Source organism: Patagioenas fasciata, chromosome 9, assembly GCF_037038585.1.
Source record: "Patagioenas fasciata isolate bPatFas1 chromosome 9, bPatFas1.hap1, whole genome shotgun sequence".
Lineage (NCBI taxonomy): Eukaryota > Metazoa > Chordata > Aves > Columbiformes > Columbidae > Patagioenas > Patagioenas fasciata.
The window spans coordinates 6,267,642-6,285,159 of record NC_092528.1 but is presented as its reverse complement, the minus strand read 5'-3'; the positions used below and the strand labels follow the sequence as shown (position 1 = coordinate 6,285,159).

General features: G+C 50.2%; 1 protein-coding gene across 1 annotated transcript; it reads left to right on the top strand.

Annotated features, from left to right (window-relative positions):
- The first annotated feature begins 1,745 nt into the window (after nucleotides 1–1,745).
- DZIP1L (DAZ interacting zinc finger protein 1 like) lies at nucleotides 1,746–14,205 on the top strand. The gene is made up of 15 exons (XM_071812368.1): nucleotides 1,746–1,876; nucleotides 2,505–3,014; nucleotides 4,382–4,466; nucleotides 5,317–5,444; nucleotides 5,725–5,889; nucleotides 6,113–6,241; nucleotides 6,962–7,102; nucleotides 7,627–7,657; nucleotides 7,898–7,942; nucleotides 8,281–8,420; nucleotides 10,187–10,379; nucleotides 10,740–10,944; nucleotides 11,972–12,123; nucleotides 12,842–12,981; nucleotides 13,750–14,205. Exons 1-15 carry the CDS (start codon nucleotides 1,874–1,876, stop codon nucleotides 13,885–13,887), a joined length of 2,205 nt encoding a protein of 734 aa, XP_071668469.1. The 5' UTR covers nucleotides 1,746–1,873; the 3' UTR covers nucleotides 13,888–14,205.
- Nucleotides 14,206–17,518: the final 3,313 nt, after the last annotated feature.

Sequence of the window (17,518 nt, the reverse complement as noted above, 5' to 3'; positions counted from 1 at the left end):
CCTGGGGCATGCATAGACTTTGCAGGAGGCAAAAAATAAAGCCCTTGAAGAGCTCAGGAGGACAAGGAGGGCCCCAGGGTGGCGGTGGGGAAGGGCCGAGGAGAAGGAAACAAAGAGAGATTTCCCTGCCAAAGGCTGAGGCTTGCAGAGGAAGGGACCATGCAACAGCCCAGCCGCCGTGAGCTGGGGCAGCAAACGCCTGCACAATGAAACCACATCGCGCTTGCCGTGACCCAGCTCCGCCAGCATTTCAGCAAAGCTGTGTTTGTGCACAGTGGAGTGGAAGTGGAAATCCTGCTGAGGCCACGCTTGTATGGTCTGAGACCTTATACATGGAATTTGGGAGGGGAAAACCCCGCAGGCTGCAGCACCCAGAGCCATGCTGCTAAGCAACAGGTTGGCATTAACATCCAGGTGAACGGCAACTGGCTCTGGTGCATGAAGACCTTGTTAATATTAACGAGGTTATGCAACCTCCCTGCCTCCTGGGGTATGCAGTAGATCGTTAGGGGGTTTTAATTAGTGCTCCCTGCAAACCCTTCCTCTTTAGACGTGGTTCATTCGTGCAACAAAACCTCACCTGCAGGGACCCTGTGCCATTTCCCAACAGATAGAACATGCAGCTATGAGGCAGGGCTATTTTTACACCCTATGTATGCATATATATATGTGTGCATGTATATATATGTAAGCCCCACTTTGCCTGATGCAATGAATTGGGTTGTTTGACATTGCAGCGCTAACAGTCTATATATCACAGCAATAACAAAAATTAGCCTTGCTGGCCATACAAGCCTGGAAGGGAAGGGGCTTGCTGAGCTGCTGTTTTCAAGTATGCACCAAAATAATTAAAAATGAGCAACCTCTAAAGGGAAACTATGGTTGACTACAATATCACACTGATCCACAGCCGTTCCCAGAGGATTTCCTGTCTGCAGCAGTGTGTGGCCTCTTCCTAGCTTAGCTGCAGCCCTGAATCAAGGCTTTCCAGTCTCCTGCTGTATTGAGGTGGTGGAATAAGAGATAAAAGGGTGAGAAAGAAGAGAGGGTCAGGTGAAATTGGTGTAGAGCTAAAAAAGTGCTTGGCAGGAGACCAAGAGCAAGAGAGGACTTTGCAATGGGTCTGAACGTTGCTAAGCTGGGCTGAGAGCAACCCAGCCTTGCAAGGACATGGGCAGCATCGTGCAGATGGAGCAACGAAGTGAAGGTGGCAGAGACCCTGGGTAGGGCTGGAAAACCAGTCCCAGGGGCTGGAAATGGCTCGCGGGCTTACGGACGTGACCAGCTGTGGTATCAGCATCAACGGGCTCCACCCTGCGCAACCCCAGATAACTTCTGGGAAACCCTGTGATTGCTCCAGCATCAAGAAAAGATAAGAATAGGATTATTTTATCGCAAGACACACGCAAAGTGTCTCTGGGTTGGAAAACCCTGCGTGCGGGGCTGGCTCAGCCTGGCAGCCCCTTGCTGTGCCCTGTGTCACTGTCACCCCTGTGCCCGGTGGGGCTGAGCCTTGGAGTGACACAATGGGAGCCTCGGAGCCTCCTGCTTGCAAACTATTGAAATTAGGGCCAAAAAAAGCTGATTTGGGCACTCTTGCTGCTGCAAGCAGCGATAAGCGCTGCCTGCTCTTCCTCTAAGTTAGCAGAGGGGAGCCTAACAAAGCTCAGCTTTGTCACACCATGCACATGGTTAGTTGGCATCTCCCTGGGTTGCCTGACCCTGTTTGTTGTGTCTCCTGAGCACAAAAGTGGTTGCGGGCTTTGCAGGAGGTTGTCCAGGAGTCGTGTACACAGCACACCCAGCAACGCCCACCAACACACCGACACCGTGTGCCGCTCGGCCCCTGCGGGACCCATCCGCACCCCAAAACATGGTGAGTGGCCTCACAGCAAAAAATGACATTTCTTAAAAGTGGCAGGTGGGTGTAGCAGAGGGGAATTTGTAACATGGCAGGGAGAGCAGCAAATCCCTTGCTAGAGACTGAGAACGACATATGGCAGGTTTAAAACTATGTATTTTAAATACAATTGTTTAATTATGGTTTAGCACACAGCTAGGAAAAGGAGCAGATGCCACTGCTGGAAATGGTCTGGGATTAAGTCTGAGCAAGACAGCAGTGTTGTGATATAAGCGTGTTTGGTGTTCACCATATATTGTTTGAAAACAGACTAATTCTGTTTCCCCAAAACAGGTACAGTCAGGAGGGATTTACAAATCCATTCAGAACGGGTTATTGTAAGGAGTTGCAATGTGATGCTTTTACAACTCTCCCTTACCAAAAGCAGATGGTGAACAAACTGGCAGATTTGTATTTATTTTGCAGAATTTGGCAAAGTAGTAGTTAGCAGTTCCAGATGGGGGGTGGAAAAAGAAGGTGGTTTATTTTTGCTGCCATGCAAGATGAGCTCTGACCTGCTCCCTGATGCCCACAGTGTGTTCAGGCTGGTAGGGGCCACCGTGGAGCTGGGGGACAGCCCTGACATGTCACTTTTGCTTTCCAGCCCTTTTCTGCAGACACTCATGAGCCTGCGGGGATGCCAGGGGTGTCCCCAGGACTTGTTATCCCAGTGGACACCCACCCTTTCCACTTCCAGCCCCGCCGGCTCGGCGTGGACTGGCGTCGCTTCAGTGCCATCGACGTGGAGCGGGTGGCCCGGGAGGTGGACGTGGCCGTGCTGCAGGAGCACATCACCGCCGTCACCTTCTGCAACCTGGATGGGGAGCGGTGTCCCCACTGCGGGCGGCCGGCGGACCCCGTCCTGCTGAAGGTGCTGAGGATGGCCCAGCTGAGCATCGAGTACCTGCTGCACTGCCAGGAGCGCCTGGGGACCAGCCTGGCCACCCATGCCCAGCACCTGCAAGCCACCCGCACCGAGCTGGCCCGCAGGCAGGAGCAGGCAGCAGAACAGGCAGCACAGCTCCGAGGGGCAAAGGAGGAGAGCAGGAGGTGGAAGAAGCTGATGATCACGCAGCAGCTCCTCCTGCGAGCTGGCCCCAGCACCTGCTGTAAGGTGCGTGGAGGTGTCAGGGGAAAGCGTGTCCCAGGGAGCGTGTTCTTTGTAGAATCATTTTGGTTGGAAAAGACCCTCAAGATCATTGAGTCCAACCGTTCCCCCACCCCTGGCACTGCCCCATGTCCCTGAGAACCTCATGACCGTCTGTCCAACCCTCCAGGGATGGTGACTCCAGCAGTGCCCTGGGCAGCCTGTTCCAATGCCCCACAGCCCTTTGGGGAAGAAATTGTTCCCCACATCCAACCTCAACCTCCCCTGGTGCAACTTGAGGCCGTTTCCTCTGCTTCTGGCGCTTGTTCCTGGGGAGCAGAGCCCGACCCCCCTGGCTCCAAGCTCCTTTCAGGCAGTTCAGAGATCAGAAGGTCTCCCCTCAGCTCCTGTTCTCCAGCTGAACCCCCAGGTCCCTCAGCCGCTCCCATCACACTTGTGCTCCAGCCCCTCACCAGCTCCGTTCCCTTCTCTCAACTCGCTCCAGCACCTCAAGGCCTTTCTTGGTGTGAGGGGCCCAAAACTGCCCCCAGGATTGGCGGTTTGGCCTCCCCAGGTCCCAGCACAGGGACGGTCACTGCCCTGGTCCCTGGATTTGCAACCCTGCTGTGGGGGCACCTCAGCCCCAGAAAAGCTGCTGACCAGCCCTGCTGCTTTCCCTTGCACTGGTTCACCACCTTGAAGGAGATTGTGAAGTCCTTGTTACGGATGCCACCTTTTTTTGTGCTGACCACACGCAGTCAGAGCTGCACAGAGTGTGGGAGGGGGGCTCTGTAGAGACCCTGTGTCCGGGGGGTATCTCCTCCCAGGGAGGCTTTAAACATCCTCCAGACCAGCAAAGGATTTCTGGATGTTCCTGGATTTGATGATTTGCTTTTTTCCCCCCCACCAAGCTTTTCCCACCCGTTCAGCAGGCAGCTGTGCCTTTTTGTCTGCTGCTTCTCCATCACCAAATCAACCCGCTCACTTATTCCTGGAGAGCAAAAAGCCACCAAAACCAGCTGATTTATGTTCATCCCCATAAGTGCAGTGCTCCCTTCCTCCAGAGCCAGACCCTGTTATAACCAGGACCTCATTGCTCCTTTGGTCACCTTATTGTTCTCTTGGGGAAAGCAGCATTTCTTTTTTGAACCCTGAGCCTTATCCCTGCAGCATCTTGGCTTCTGCCTTCTCCTGATCCCTAAAGGGCTTTTTCTTTGGCTTCAGACAGCAGAAACCCCTAACACCCTCCACCTATGTACCTCCAACACCCCACGTCTCGTGAGGTCTCTCCTTTTACTTTAAGGCAGCAAAGCTTTCTCTGCAAGGCGGGGGATGCGGGGAGCACCCATTTCTGCAGATCACAGTCATTCTGCTGACTTTCCCGCCTTCTCCAGTGCCACCTCTGCGACAAAGCCTTCGTGGATGGTTCCTTCCTGCAAGCCCACCTGCAGCGCCGGCACCCCGAGGCCACCGAGGCTGGTGAGCACTGGCACAATTTTCTCCCTTCGCTTCCCCCGGTGGGTTTTCCCTCTTTGGATGTGGATGCTGGAAACCAGAGAGTGACCATAGGAGGTTAAAGACAACTTCTAATGACTTATTTCTTCTTCTGTGAATGTTTTCCTGAATGCTTGCTGCCTTTTCCCTCAAGCACAGGTAGGACACATGGCTGAATCTCAGACTGCATGAGCATTTAAAGCTCACCTCTGCACCTTGGTTTCCCTAAGGATCATCTCCACCCAAAAATTTCATAAGACCATGGGGATGGAGCTACATTGGGAGAGTGTTTTGCTGGGGTGGGAGCGGGGTTCACCTTCCCTGCACCCCCTTTCTGCTGAGGAATTGATGCTTCTTTGCAAAACATGTTGAAAGCTGCAGGTACAACGCGTTGTTGGAGAGCCACGGAGCCTCATTTGCTTTGCCTGCACCCGGCACTTGAACTTGGCAGATAAAACAGCTGCTTTTGCTGTTTGCTGGCAGGTCTGAAACCCCAGCCCGGGGCTGATGCAATGCAGCAGGTTGAGCTCAGCTCCAGAGGCACCTTGCCCTGTGGAGCCTGGAATGCAAAGCCACGCTGCTCCCCGAGCCGCTGATCCCTCCAAGTTTACAACAATTAAAAAATAAATGGAAATAAAAAACAATTTGAGGCCACATAGCCATATTTGTCATGGTTTTTCCTGCAGCTCAGCTACTCGCTTCTCCACCTCGAAGCGCTGCAGTGGTTTTGCTCCATATTTCAGCAGGATTCTACCTACCCCCTCAAAGCAGAATCCCGGTAGGAGCTGGCAGGTCGCACCCTTGCTGATGATGCCTGTTTCCCTGAGCTTTGCAGAGAGGCAGAAGATGAAGCAGCAGGTGGAGCAGATGGAGGCCGAGGTGGAGGAGCTGAAGGCGAAGCTGCGGGAGATGCAGCAGCAGCTGGAATTGCAGAGGGACAGGGAGAAGCTGCGCAGGGAGCAGGTATGGGGACAGGGCACTGCCGCCTGTTTGGGTTAAACGAGGGGAGGAGAGGTGATGAAACAAGGGATATTTTTAAAGCAGGGGTGGAAAAGGTGCTGAAAAATATTTTATGGTGGGGACCATGCTTGTTTCTTTGGAAAATTTGCCCCTCACAGGGTGCAGGCAGGTTCTGAGCATAATGAGAGCATCAGTGCTCATAGTGCCAGGGCTTCCGCTGCAGCCCTTGGTGCTTCTGCTCTGCAGCCAGGACGTCTCTTGCCCGATTTTCCACTCCCTTTAGGAAGCAGAGAGAGCTCGCCAGCAAGAAGAGGAGGGCAGGAGAGATCTGGAAAGGTGGAAAGAGGAGGAGAGGACGAAGCTGCATGGAGAGGTGGATGGTCTGAGACGGCTCTTCCTTGCAGCCATCAGGGACATGGCCAGCAGGAGCAGCAGTGCCATGGAGGGGGTATGTCAGCCCCCCACGTGCTGCTCAGGACAGGCAACAGGATGTCCAAGGTCGCTACCTCCTCTGGTCCAGGTGGCTTTACACGTTCACAGCCCAGAGAGGCCTCATGTCCTTGTCCTGGGGTGTTTTGGGGTGGGAGGCAGTGACTGGCTAAGGTGGGTTTCCCCAGGAGGAACGTGGATGCTCCTGTGGGACACACGGCTCCTTCTCCTCCTCACTCCAGAAACTGCAGGAGCTTCAGGCCGGAGAGGTGGACACATCCAACCTGGGGACCCTGCGGGACGATGACACCGATGAGGCGCGGTGGCACACATGGAGCCGGGCAGAGCCACGGGAGAGGTTGGCAGCACAGGTGAGTGGTGTGGGATCCGTGTTCTGTCCTCCACCCCAGGAGGTCCATTAGGATGGAGGTGGACCCATCTTCACCAGAGCACTGAAGGAGCTCACCCCATGAAAAAGCATTCAAAGTACCAAATCAGAGAATCACAGAATCATTTTGGTTGGAAAAGAACTTTAAGATCATCAAGTCCAACCGTTAACCTTGCACTGCCAAGTCCACCACTAACCCATGTCCCTAAGAACCTCATCTCCACATCTGTTAAACCCCTCCAGGGGTGGTGACTCCACCACTGTCCTAGTGTAGTCTAAAATATAACCAAAATACATCTATTCACCTATGAATATGTTGCCTTCTCAACATCTAAAAACATCTGAAGAAGGCTTTGCTCTGGATGGTACCTCTGAACATGGGTTGAGGTGGGAACTATCAAGATGCCAACTGTTCTTTGGGACCAAAGGGAAGCTGAATTTCTCCAAGCTTAAAATGAGCCTTAGCTGGACTCCAAAGCCCAGAGCAACACAGGACAGTTTTTAGGTTATCAAAAAATACAGCAAAGCTGCATCTTACCGCGGCTGATGAGAAGACACGAGCTTGCCACCAGCTAACTTTGAAGCTGGCTGTGCATGTTCTGCAAAGCCAGATGTACTTTACCTTCCCGGTAAAGGCAAGAGGTGGCTCCAAACCCAGTTTTATCATAGTCAAGTCTTCTCGTTCCTTTTTTGCTCCTCTCAGTTGAAGAAAGAGAATGAGCCACTCCATGTCAACCCATCCCAGGACCAGCGGGAGGTTCTGGAGCGTGTCCATCAGCAGATGGATGCACTCAGTACCCAGCTCAGGGAGCGACCCAAGGTCACAAAGTCCCAGGAGAAGAAGGCAAGTGAAATTAGAAAAACAAAAAAAGGAATCCTCGGTTCATCAAGAGGGTTTAAACAGATGTTTAAGCAGCATTAAAATATTTGCTGAGTTAAGACTGAGCTTGATTTCTGTAACGCTTTACTACGTTCGGCTCTTTTTTGCTCTCGTTAAACATGAAGCATCACATTAATATCATCCAGCATGAACTGTGCCCACTGGGGTGTACATCACCAGAGCAACACTTAAATTACAAGTTGGAATGTCTTTTGCTCCTTATCAGACCTGTGAATAGCACATGGGTATAACAGAGTGGCATCTGATGTACTAGTGATAATATTATGGAGAGGGAAGCCCCTAAGCTGACCCCTTGCAGGTATGGGCTGCTTAAGGGAAATAGCACTTGGGGAGTGCATGTGCCCACTATTTTCTGCTCCTTTTAAAAATGCATTTAATAATCGTACTCTGCAGAAAGAGAAAAAGTTGCCCAAAATTATAGGCAAAGAAATGATTTTTTGAATGATGCCCAGTCTGTTTCTTTACAGATCAAGCTGCTGTCTCCAAGCAAACCTTCAGGTAAAGATTGCACTTCTAAAGTGAATCAGTGTGGGTCTAGATAAATTGTTCATGGCAAACAGCCCTTCAGACCACAGCGTCTATGCTGTCTCCCTCACAAAAGCATCCCACGGAGGCTTTTCCAAGGGTCTGGCTGCGTGTCCTCTTGCATGAAGTTCCTGTACAGCAAAACCAGTTGTTGGTTCTGTGCTGGGACCTTCTCTCCTCTTTGACCTTCACGGGCTCTTTTCTTCCCTGCAGTGACCTGGGAGGTGACCCAAGTGGTGGCTGATGAAGAGCCATCAGGTGGGTACTGGAGTTGGGACATTCCTGTCGCAAGAGCAGCAGAATGAGGCTGTGGTGGAGTCAGTATCCCTGGAGGGGTTGAACAGACGTGGAGATGAGGTTCTCAGAGACATGGGGTAGTGCCAGTGGACTTGATGAGCTTGAGGGTTTTATCCCACCAAAAAGATTCTATGATTAAATTAGAGAAGGAAGTCGACTCTTTGTAGAGGGATGTGGTCTGCTGAGAGCAACCAGCCACTTGCTCTGGGACTGGTGGGACCCACGTCCTCAAAGCAGAGGAGGAAGGACCCACCAGCCCACCCCCAGGGCACAGACCACATCACCCACCTTCCCTCCAGCCAGGGACGAGGCTGCTGCCCTGACTGGGAAGCGGAGGCTGCTGGGAGCCCTACAGAGAAACCCAAACCTCCTCAAGCTGTTTCGCCCCATCCTGGAGGAATTGCTGGAGGAAAAGCTGGAGAGCATGGGGGTCAAGAGGGTAAGTCTGCCCTTTGGGTGCCAGATGTGCAATGCCAGCCCTGAGCCTTTGCAGGGACACAAGGATTTATATGGTTTTTTGTGGGGAGGAGAAACTGAAACACAAAGAGAATAATAATAATAATAATATTATTATTATTATTATTAATAATAATTATAATTTATATATAATAATATTTATTATTATAATATATAATATACAATATATAATATATAATATATAATAATATATAATGTATAATATATAATATATAAAAGGTAATATATATAATAATATATAATATATAATATATAATTAATTATAACAAAAATAATATATATTTTTATTATTATTATTATTATTATTATTATTATTATTATTATTATTATTATTATTATTATTCCCCACCTGGAGTAATCACACTATGGTTTTGTGGGTCAAGTATTTTGTAAATAGTAAAATGTGGTTTAAAGATGAGACATAATCAAGTGACTGTGGAATGTAAGATCCTTTCTCAGGCATAGGGACAGAATTGTGTGCTGATATAGGCAAACACGGTGCAACTGAAATATGTGGAGTTACACTTGCTTATGCTAGAAGAACTTGGAACTGCAGATCCTGTGCTGTGAAAACTCTGTAACATTAATCATTACTTTTAAAATCAGAACCTGAGTTTCTTTCTAAGCTCAATAGAAAGTCCATCAAAGAGTCGGGAAAAATAACTCATGTTTTTATAATTCTTCATGTAAAATCTGTGTTTTACCTTTCGGAGGGAAAAAAAAAAAAACATTTCTTGATATTTGATGAATACAAAGGGCAAAATTTTCTTTGCATAGGCAATACATTACCTTCCCAGGTAAATGGGAAGGCGGAGGCAGAATCACACAGTGGCACAGGCAATAAACCACTGTGCTCCCCTCTCTGAGGCTGGTTATTGGTATCTCTCCAGCAAACCTTTCTCACGAGCAGCCTTTCATATGCTAAATTACCCAAGGCTCCCTCTCCTCTAGGAAAAGAGGGTGTTTGAGGGCACAGCAGCCCCTGCCGCTGGGATTTCAAGGGGACTTTCACTGTCCAAGTCCTATTCATGCCCAGCATATTAAATAGTGCCTCGGAGGAGGCTTCCCGAGCTCCTGGCAATGCAACACCACCACCTAGCACCCTGCGGAGCCGCTGCAAGGACAGCGAGCGGGCAGGCACAGCCGTTCGGTCCCAAAGGCAGGTGACTGAACCTCTCGTACTGCGATTGTTTCCTGGAGATGCTTTTGAGGAGTGCTCCTGGGTTCGTGTGACATAAGCCAGAGCCCTGACGTGTCCCCCCGCTTTCCCCTGGGGACACTGAGGTGGTGTCAAAAGCAGCAGAGGTGCCCAAAGCCCACAGGTGTACACCCCCCTTCACCCTTTGCTTCTCATCACTTTGTATCTCCACAAGCCAGGACATTCGTGGTTGCAAAACCTGCTGGAGTTGCAAATACCTCCTAAGAGAAAATGCTGCATTTACCCTGTAGCCTAGAAATTGCCCAAAATAACTGAGATTTACTCCTAAGCTGTCATTTACCCAAGCAGATGAGGGTTTTACAAATGATGACAGAATCCTGACTGTGGGGCTTTCGCATAGGAAACGTTGTGCCGTGGAAACGATGGGTGTCAGGGCTGGCAAGAGCTTCCTTGGGGTTTGGACAGGGCTTGGATGCTCTTGAGATACAGGCAGTGCTGTCGAGGGCTGGTGTCACCACCCAGCACCTTGGGAGGATGACATACAGCTCCTCAGCCACCCCCTGCTTTAGGTTGCGACGGGGATCTCCACTCTGACCTACAGAAACCTCCAGGCTCTGCTCAGGCTTCAGCAGCAGCAGAAGGCTGAGGAGTTTCCCGGTCTCCTGCAGCTGAGGGATGAGCTGGGCCGAGTGGTGATGGGGAAGGTCAGGCAACGCAAGAAGCTCAGCAGCACTTTGCCTCGGCACCTCTCCGTCATCCCAGGTGAGGTGACCTCCTGTCCTCTCTACCAACCATGGGGACCTGTGGCCACTCACCCATGGCCATGGGATGCCATTCTCTTACCCCATGACACAACAAGACAGAGAAAGGGCATTTAGGGTGATGCAAATCTCCACAACTGCACTCTGTGTGTTGTCTTCATGGGGGTTGGCCTGACATAATGAGGAAAAAAACATCAGCTGTCCCCAAAAACCCCAGTAGGGTGAAATACAGGTTTGGTGGTGCTTACAAATCCCTTTCCGCCCTCTTCTTCTACACAACCCCGTGTCAGGTCACTGTGTGGCTCCTCAAGGCAGCAGGAGGTGGGTGGTGATTCTTCTCACTCTCGATATTGTCTTCCAGATCCAAGCCCGAAGAGCCCCGTGTCCCTTGGTGGGTCACAGCCCATGGTGACACCAGCTGCAGCTCAGTCTAAAGCCTTGGTGATCCCCCAGCCTGCTCCTCGGAGCAGAACGCGCTCACTCCAGAACCCCCCGAGGTCTCCCTGGGGCACCCTGAGGACCTCCAAAGCCACCAGGCCCCACCAAGGACTTGTCCCATGGCAGCGGTGAGTCCCATCCCCTCCTTCTGGTCTCCAGGCAGTGCCCAGGACCCTCAGCCACAATCTGCCCAAACATCCCCCTTGGAAACTGCCAGAGGAGTTTGTTTGGAAAAGGAATTTCTTGGAGTCTTCCTGCCTCTGTGATTTGACTCAAACAGCTTGGCAAGGTCAGACCTGAGGGTCTGAACTCATCGTATTGTGCTGGAGAAAACCACAGGGCATTTCCCACTGGTGTTCAGCTCCTTCATCCCCTCCCAGAACCTCTGCAAGGGGATGAAGGAGTTCTCAGGGTTTTGGAGCAGAAGTAGTAAAGGTATAAAATAAAAGCTTGGAGAAACAGTGCAGACAATGCACAGCAGAAATAATGTGGAGGGGATGTGAGATGTCAGCAGAGATGTCACCCATGGGTGAGAGCAGTTGAAGAAAAGGAGTTCTTTGCTTGCTCCAGGAGCAAGAGAAAGCCAGATCAAGCTTTTAAACTCAAGCGAAGCAATACCAAACACAGGCAAGGTGTGGGGGTGAGTATTTGCTAGAGATGCTAGCAGCAAGGTGCTTTGAGTCCATGGATATGATGGACATATTCATGGGCACTGTGGGGCTTCTCTGTGTGAAAGGAAGTTGTAGCATGGTCTCCCAGGTCTCCCAGGTAACAAGTGATGGGACAAGAGGACACGGCCTCAAGTTGTGCCAGAGGAGGCTGAGGTTGGATGTGGGGAACAATTTCTTCCCCAAAGGGCTGTGGGGCATTGGAACAGGCTGCCCAGGGCAGTGCTGGAGTCACCATCCCTGGAGGGTTGGACAGACGGACATGAGGTTCTCAGGACATGGGGCAGTGCAGGGGTGGGGGAATGGTTGGACTCAATGATCTTGCAGGGCTTTTCCAACCAAAATGATTCTGTGATTTTTCCATGAGCTGCCCTGCTCTGGATTGGATCCCAGCCCAAAACATCTCAGGGCTTCCCCACCTCTGTTTTGGGAGTGGGGAAAGGGACACCAGAGCAATCCCATACCTGCCCCATCTCTCTGTGCACAGCCCAGAAGCGATGCTGGGAGGGAAGAAACCCGCCCCGCGCCCCAGGGAGCTCAACCCTCAGCAAGAGCCAGCGCTCTCTGCCATGGTGCCGGGTGATGAGACCAACTCAGACGGATCAGACCTGGACTTCCTGGAGGAAACGGCTGGTTCAGGTACAACTTGTTCTTGTAGTGACCACTGTGGGTCAGCGAGGTGGTGGGGACAGTCCTGGTTAGTGCCATCAGTGCCGGTGTCACCCGCTGCCTGGGGCTGAAGTGGGACAAGTCTTACTCCACCATCCTCAGCCAGGCACTGGTGGCTTTAACAATCTGCAACATGTGTGTCTGACCCTGCTGAGGTAAATAAATCACAGAACCCCAGGCTGGTTGGGTTGAAGGGACCTCTGTAGATCCCCCAGTGTAACCCCTGCTCACACAGGGTCACAGAGCAGATCACACAGGTGGGTCCAGGCGGGTTTGAATGTCTCAGAGAAGGAGACTCCACACCCGCTCTGGGCAGCCTGGGCCAGGCTCTGGCACCTCCCAGCAAAGAAGTTTCTGCTCATGTTCAGATGGAGCCTCCTGTGTTTCAGTCTGTGCCCGTTGCCCCTCACCCTGGCGTTGGGCACCACTGAACAGAGTCTGGTCCATCCTCTGACACCCACCCTGAGATATTGATCCATTGATCAGATCCCTCTCAGCTTCTCTCCTCCAGCTCAACAGCCCCAGCTCTCTCAGTCTCTCCTCATAAGATGCTCCAGACGGTCCTAGCGAGTTTAAATTATCTAGAAACCAACTTGCTATGGGTGACTGATGGTCCTGTCCCTTCTCACCCAGCTGTGCTATCGCTGTTCTTTGGCACTCTCTGTTTGACCCGCTCTGCCTTGTGCAGGGACTACGACATCTGCGGTGACGAGGCTCTTGGAGAGACATCTGGATGCAGTGACACAGAGACCATCCCACGGGGCAAAACTCTTCCCAGCCTTGAGCACAAGATCACCAAAACCCAGCCAGCCTGCCAGGAAACTCCAGGTATCTCACATGAAGGGCCACGGGGATGTTCTGTGACATAATTTCCAGGAAAAAAGGTATATGAAACCCTTTTGTCAGCTCATACCCATCAGCAGAGCCACTGGGTGTATCCATGCACAGGGAGTTCAAAGTTACAGCAGCAGGGGCTCAGCCGCTTCGTTCACTTACAGACGTCTGTCTGTCCCCTGTTTGTCCATTCACCCTCTTTGCGGTGGGGCACAATCAGTATTCACGCACTCGGGAGCAAAACAGTAAACGCCAGGAAATCCAATTGAGAAAAGGTCTCTGGAACAAATCCAGAGATAATTGGAGTGATGCAATGGCGAAATTATTAAATTACTGAAACGAGGCTTAAACATAACCTCAATTTATGGGGGAGAGCTGATGTAATTAAAGTGGTGGCAGTGTTGGAATCAAATTGCCTTTTTTCAGAAAAAAAAAAAGAAAAAGATTTTTAACCAATGAAAACTTAGCACAAATAGTGAGAAGATTTATTTCTTTTTTAAATTGCAATGGTGATGAAATTTTAGACCTTCATTGGGGTAAATAATAAAAAATGTGAAGCATGAGGTTATGGCACAACTTGCAACCCATGAAAATTAAGGGTCTTCTGGGTGGTGTCCTGATGCAACCACATTTGACCCTCTTTGCTGTAATTTTTGGAGAAGAAATCCCTGTTGATTTGCAGCAGGGGGGGCACAGGGTGCAAACTTGAGGGGTGGGTCTGGCCCCACTGCTGCCCTTTCCCCTCTCTGTCCTGCTCTCCAGTTCGCAGGTGACAGCAGTGACCTGGACACCTCCTTACCGGAGGATGCGATCGAGTCACCAGCGCTGGCAGCTGATGATGCTCTGGGTACCACCTGGGTCCCCAGGCTCGCCCCAGCTGCAAGGGACGCGTGGCGGTGACAGGGAAGTGACAACCTCTGCCAGCAGCCACTGGATGGTGCCACAGGACCAGGAACGGGCAGCAGCCGTTCTGCAGCTGCTCCTGCGCTCTGGCCACCCCTCTTTTTGGGCAGACCCCCAATATTGGGGCTCTCCCAGACAGAACAGGGTCCCCCTGTCTCATCGAGGAGGAGAAATGCTGTGTAGTCTGAAAAGAAGAGATTTCTGCACATGTAACTCAGCGCCTGATGGTGCCGTGAGCGTTCAGAGCCCCAGCAGCTCTCCCTGGACTTTGCATCCCATAGGCTGGGACTAACTCTTCACACTGGACACAGCCTGGGTCTTGTGTGTGGCTTTTTTAATCCTTTTAAGCAGCCCAAAAAACAGAGCCAGGGAGGGGAGAAAGCAGCTTTCCTTCTCTTTGCATCTCTCATTCCCCAGCACTCCTGAGAGTGACGGAAAATGTCGCGTTTTCCTGGACTGAATGCACTCAGAGTACCAAGCCACAGTGTCTGTCTCCTTCCTCCTGCCTTTCTTGAATTGGTGGGCACAGAAAAGCCATGAATAATCACCTTGGGTTATCCCAGGTGACAGGCTCTGTCTCAAGAAGAGAAGCAGCAACTCCAACAACATCAGCTCCATCAGTGTGAATAGTCCAGAGAAGAAATTTTACTCAATAATTTCTTTTTCCTGGATGTTTTATGGATTCCTGCCCCAGATAAAGCACCTGCTTTTGTACCTGTTTTTAGAACGCTGTCCTTTTCCTAATGACACCAAATTAGGCCACATTTTGGGGTACCTGGCAGGACTCCCGAGCGCTCGTGCTTTGCTGCTCGATGTTGACCCGGATTTCTGCGGCCAGGGGAAGGCAAAACAATGCAAAACAAAACAAAAGCCAGTGGAAAAGCAAGTGCAAGCGGGGACTCTCATTCACAGCCGAGTTTAAACAGGCAGACAGGTGTCCTGGTGTTTCCTTTACACAGACACTTCTTTGTGGCTGCATTAAGGAAGCAAAATTCGGCTTCTCCTGTAGGAGAATGACAATGGAAAAAGAGCCGCCTCCAAAATTCGTTTCCTGGTGCTGCAACGCCATGAGCTAAAAACCCCATGGTTTTGTTAAATGATGGCAGATCATTTGTTAAATCATTTGTTAGATGATGGCAGAGCCCAGCATCACGGGGTGATTTGGAGGAGCGGGTTCTGTCCGTACCCGTACTTATTCCTCTACATGAGTCTCACTGTGGTTTTTACCTCTCCTGCAGCACAAGTAGCCAAATCCTCACCCCTCTGCCCCTGTGTCCCCCACCTGGGCCTGTCGCCCCATCCCTCCCGTACCCAAACTACTCCCCTTACATTCCCACAGGTTTTTATTTTCCTCCCCTTAATTTTTCAGCCTTGTCTTCAGCACAGCACGGAGGGTTTTCCGTGGTCATCACCAATTGCCGGCGCCCCATTTCTCCCACCAGAAGTGACTCCTTTTGGCGTCGTTCTCTGCAATCTCTGGGAACATGAAGAACTCCTTGATTTGCTGAAGGAGAAACTGTGCAAACCAGGGTTTGCCTCTGCAAAAGGGACCTTTGTGCTGCTGTGGGAAACTGAAATGATGAAGAGGAACCTGATGTTGGTTTTACAGACAATACCCCAATCAGCTTGCAGGTACTGTAATGGAGAAATGCCATTTAGGACAGAGGCAGAACCCCTTTCCATGGGGGCAAAGCAGCCCAGTTACTCTGAAATTGTTGATCTAGAGTTTAATGCCGTTGCAGCCTCATGTTCTTCAAAATAATATATTTGCCTTTTGTTTTTCTTCATGACATTTGTCTTCATGGGGTCGCAGATATTGGTAATACTTTTATAAAGCATTAATACGCTTGGGGCAATTAGTAGCTGTTCAAACCACAGGATCTCTGAATGCAACGAAACTCTCCCAAATAATACAAAGCTGAAATAAAATGAAGGAAAAGAAAAATCCTATCAAATTTATTCAGCTGGAATATCTCACCCCGAAAGCTATTCTCCCATAATATTTGGGGCAAGCACAGTGTCATAAATCTTAGTGCTATTAATCCGTAGACTCATTCATCTCTGTTCAGCTATATAAAAGCAATAACCTTGTCACTATAGGAAGGAAGATTGGGCTTTTAATTGCATATAGATTTCAGGAGAGTTCTTATCTTATAGTCCAATTTGTAGCTTCAGACATGGGTCTTTGCTTCCCTTGGTCAAAGTCCATGCAAATCGCCCGTGCTCTCATATACTTATAAATGTTGCAGAAGCTCAGAAAGAACCTATGGAGAGTTCTGCTGGCAGATAATACACGCAGCCTTTTCAGCGTTTGCTTTATTATACAAGCCTATATTTAATTAGCTCCTCTGAAACAGGTTTTTGAGCGGACGATCAAATTTATGGATGCAAAACCATTTCTGAGTGCGTGCACGCATGCAGCGTCAATCACAATTTCCCTGACTCGTCTCCCTTGGCTCTGCAGGTGCTACCAAATGCATCCTTCGCCCTGCAGTTTATTGTCATTAACAGCAAAATAATGGTCAAGGGGGCTTCCAACCCTCACCAGTAGCAAGCGCAACGCTGGATTTATTCATGCAACCTGCGGTATCTGGGTTCCAGTTATTTCCGGGGACTGCTGGAGGCACAAACCTCCTTGTTGCTCTGCAGTTGGGCAAACCAGCAAGTCCAGTTGAGCCCAGCAAATATTTAAGTATTTAAATATTTAACTGCTCCTCCCAAACTACAGCGAGGTGGGGGCTTTGCTCTGCGTGGTACAGGACCGGACCGTCCTGAATTTTGGCTGAGAATGGGTTACTACTCCACCGAGCAGCTCCATTTTGCACCTAGTGCTGGGTTCAGAGCCTAAATTTGCACCTTTTAGGGTAGAACACTGGGGATCCGGCTGGGGACCCTTTTTCCTTTAAGTCCAAGATATTAGGCCATTCTCATTATTTTAGCCAGCAGGGTTGCAGAGGGAAACCTGGAAGTGGAAACGTTATTCTCACCAAAAACCAAGATCTTTCTCAAGCAGGTGGTTTTGGCAGGGGACGCTGGTTGTCCCCACGCCATCGTTCCCCAGGTGCGCGATGCTCATCGCTTGCGGTGGTGCCCACTGTGAGATAAGGTCCATTATGGCCAGAAACAGAGGGGAGCAGCTGTAATACCAGGTGTCATTACACCACAAACAGCCTCATAAATAAACAATTCCCCGCTTTGGAGGGGTTTTTAAGTTTACCACATTAAAATTTTTCGTGCTGCACGTTTTCGGCTGAGGTAAGGAAATGAAAAGTGATGGTGGAAGATTAGAAATGTGCTGAGGGCAGGAATTCCTGGGGATGGCTCTGTCTCAGCTTTCAGCTGCTCTCTGTAGAGCTTCTGCCTGCAATCTCGTCATCTACACACTTGCACACATTAAATTGAACCCGAAATGCAACTGAGGTTGTCAGAGCATTTGTGTCACATAAAAATAGAATATAACTTCCAAAGGTGCTTCCTTATGATTCCATTTGTGCTCCTTTTTTTTTGTTCTAATGCAGTCATAAACCTGCATTTCAAATTTTTCAGGATGTTTTTCAAAGAATCCCAGAATGTCAGGGACTGGAAGGGCCCTGTAAAGCTCATCCAGTGCAATCCCCCCATGGAGCAG

Bases quoted from the DNA above. Each gene is read 5' to 3' on its own strand.
- DZIP1L (XM_071812368.1), top strand. The intron at 6,242-6,961 runs GTGAGTGGTGTG...TGCTCCTCTCAG, and splicing joins GGGAGAGGTTGGCAGCACAG to TTGAAGAAAGAGAATGAGCC. The intron at 12,982-13,749 runs GTATCTCACATG...CCTGCTCTCCAG, and splicing joins AGCCTGCCAGGAAACTCCAG to TTCGCAGGTGACAGCAGTGA.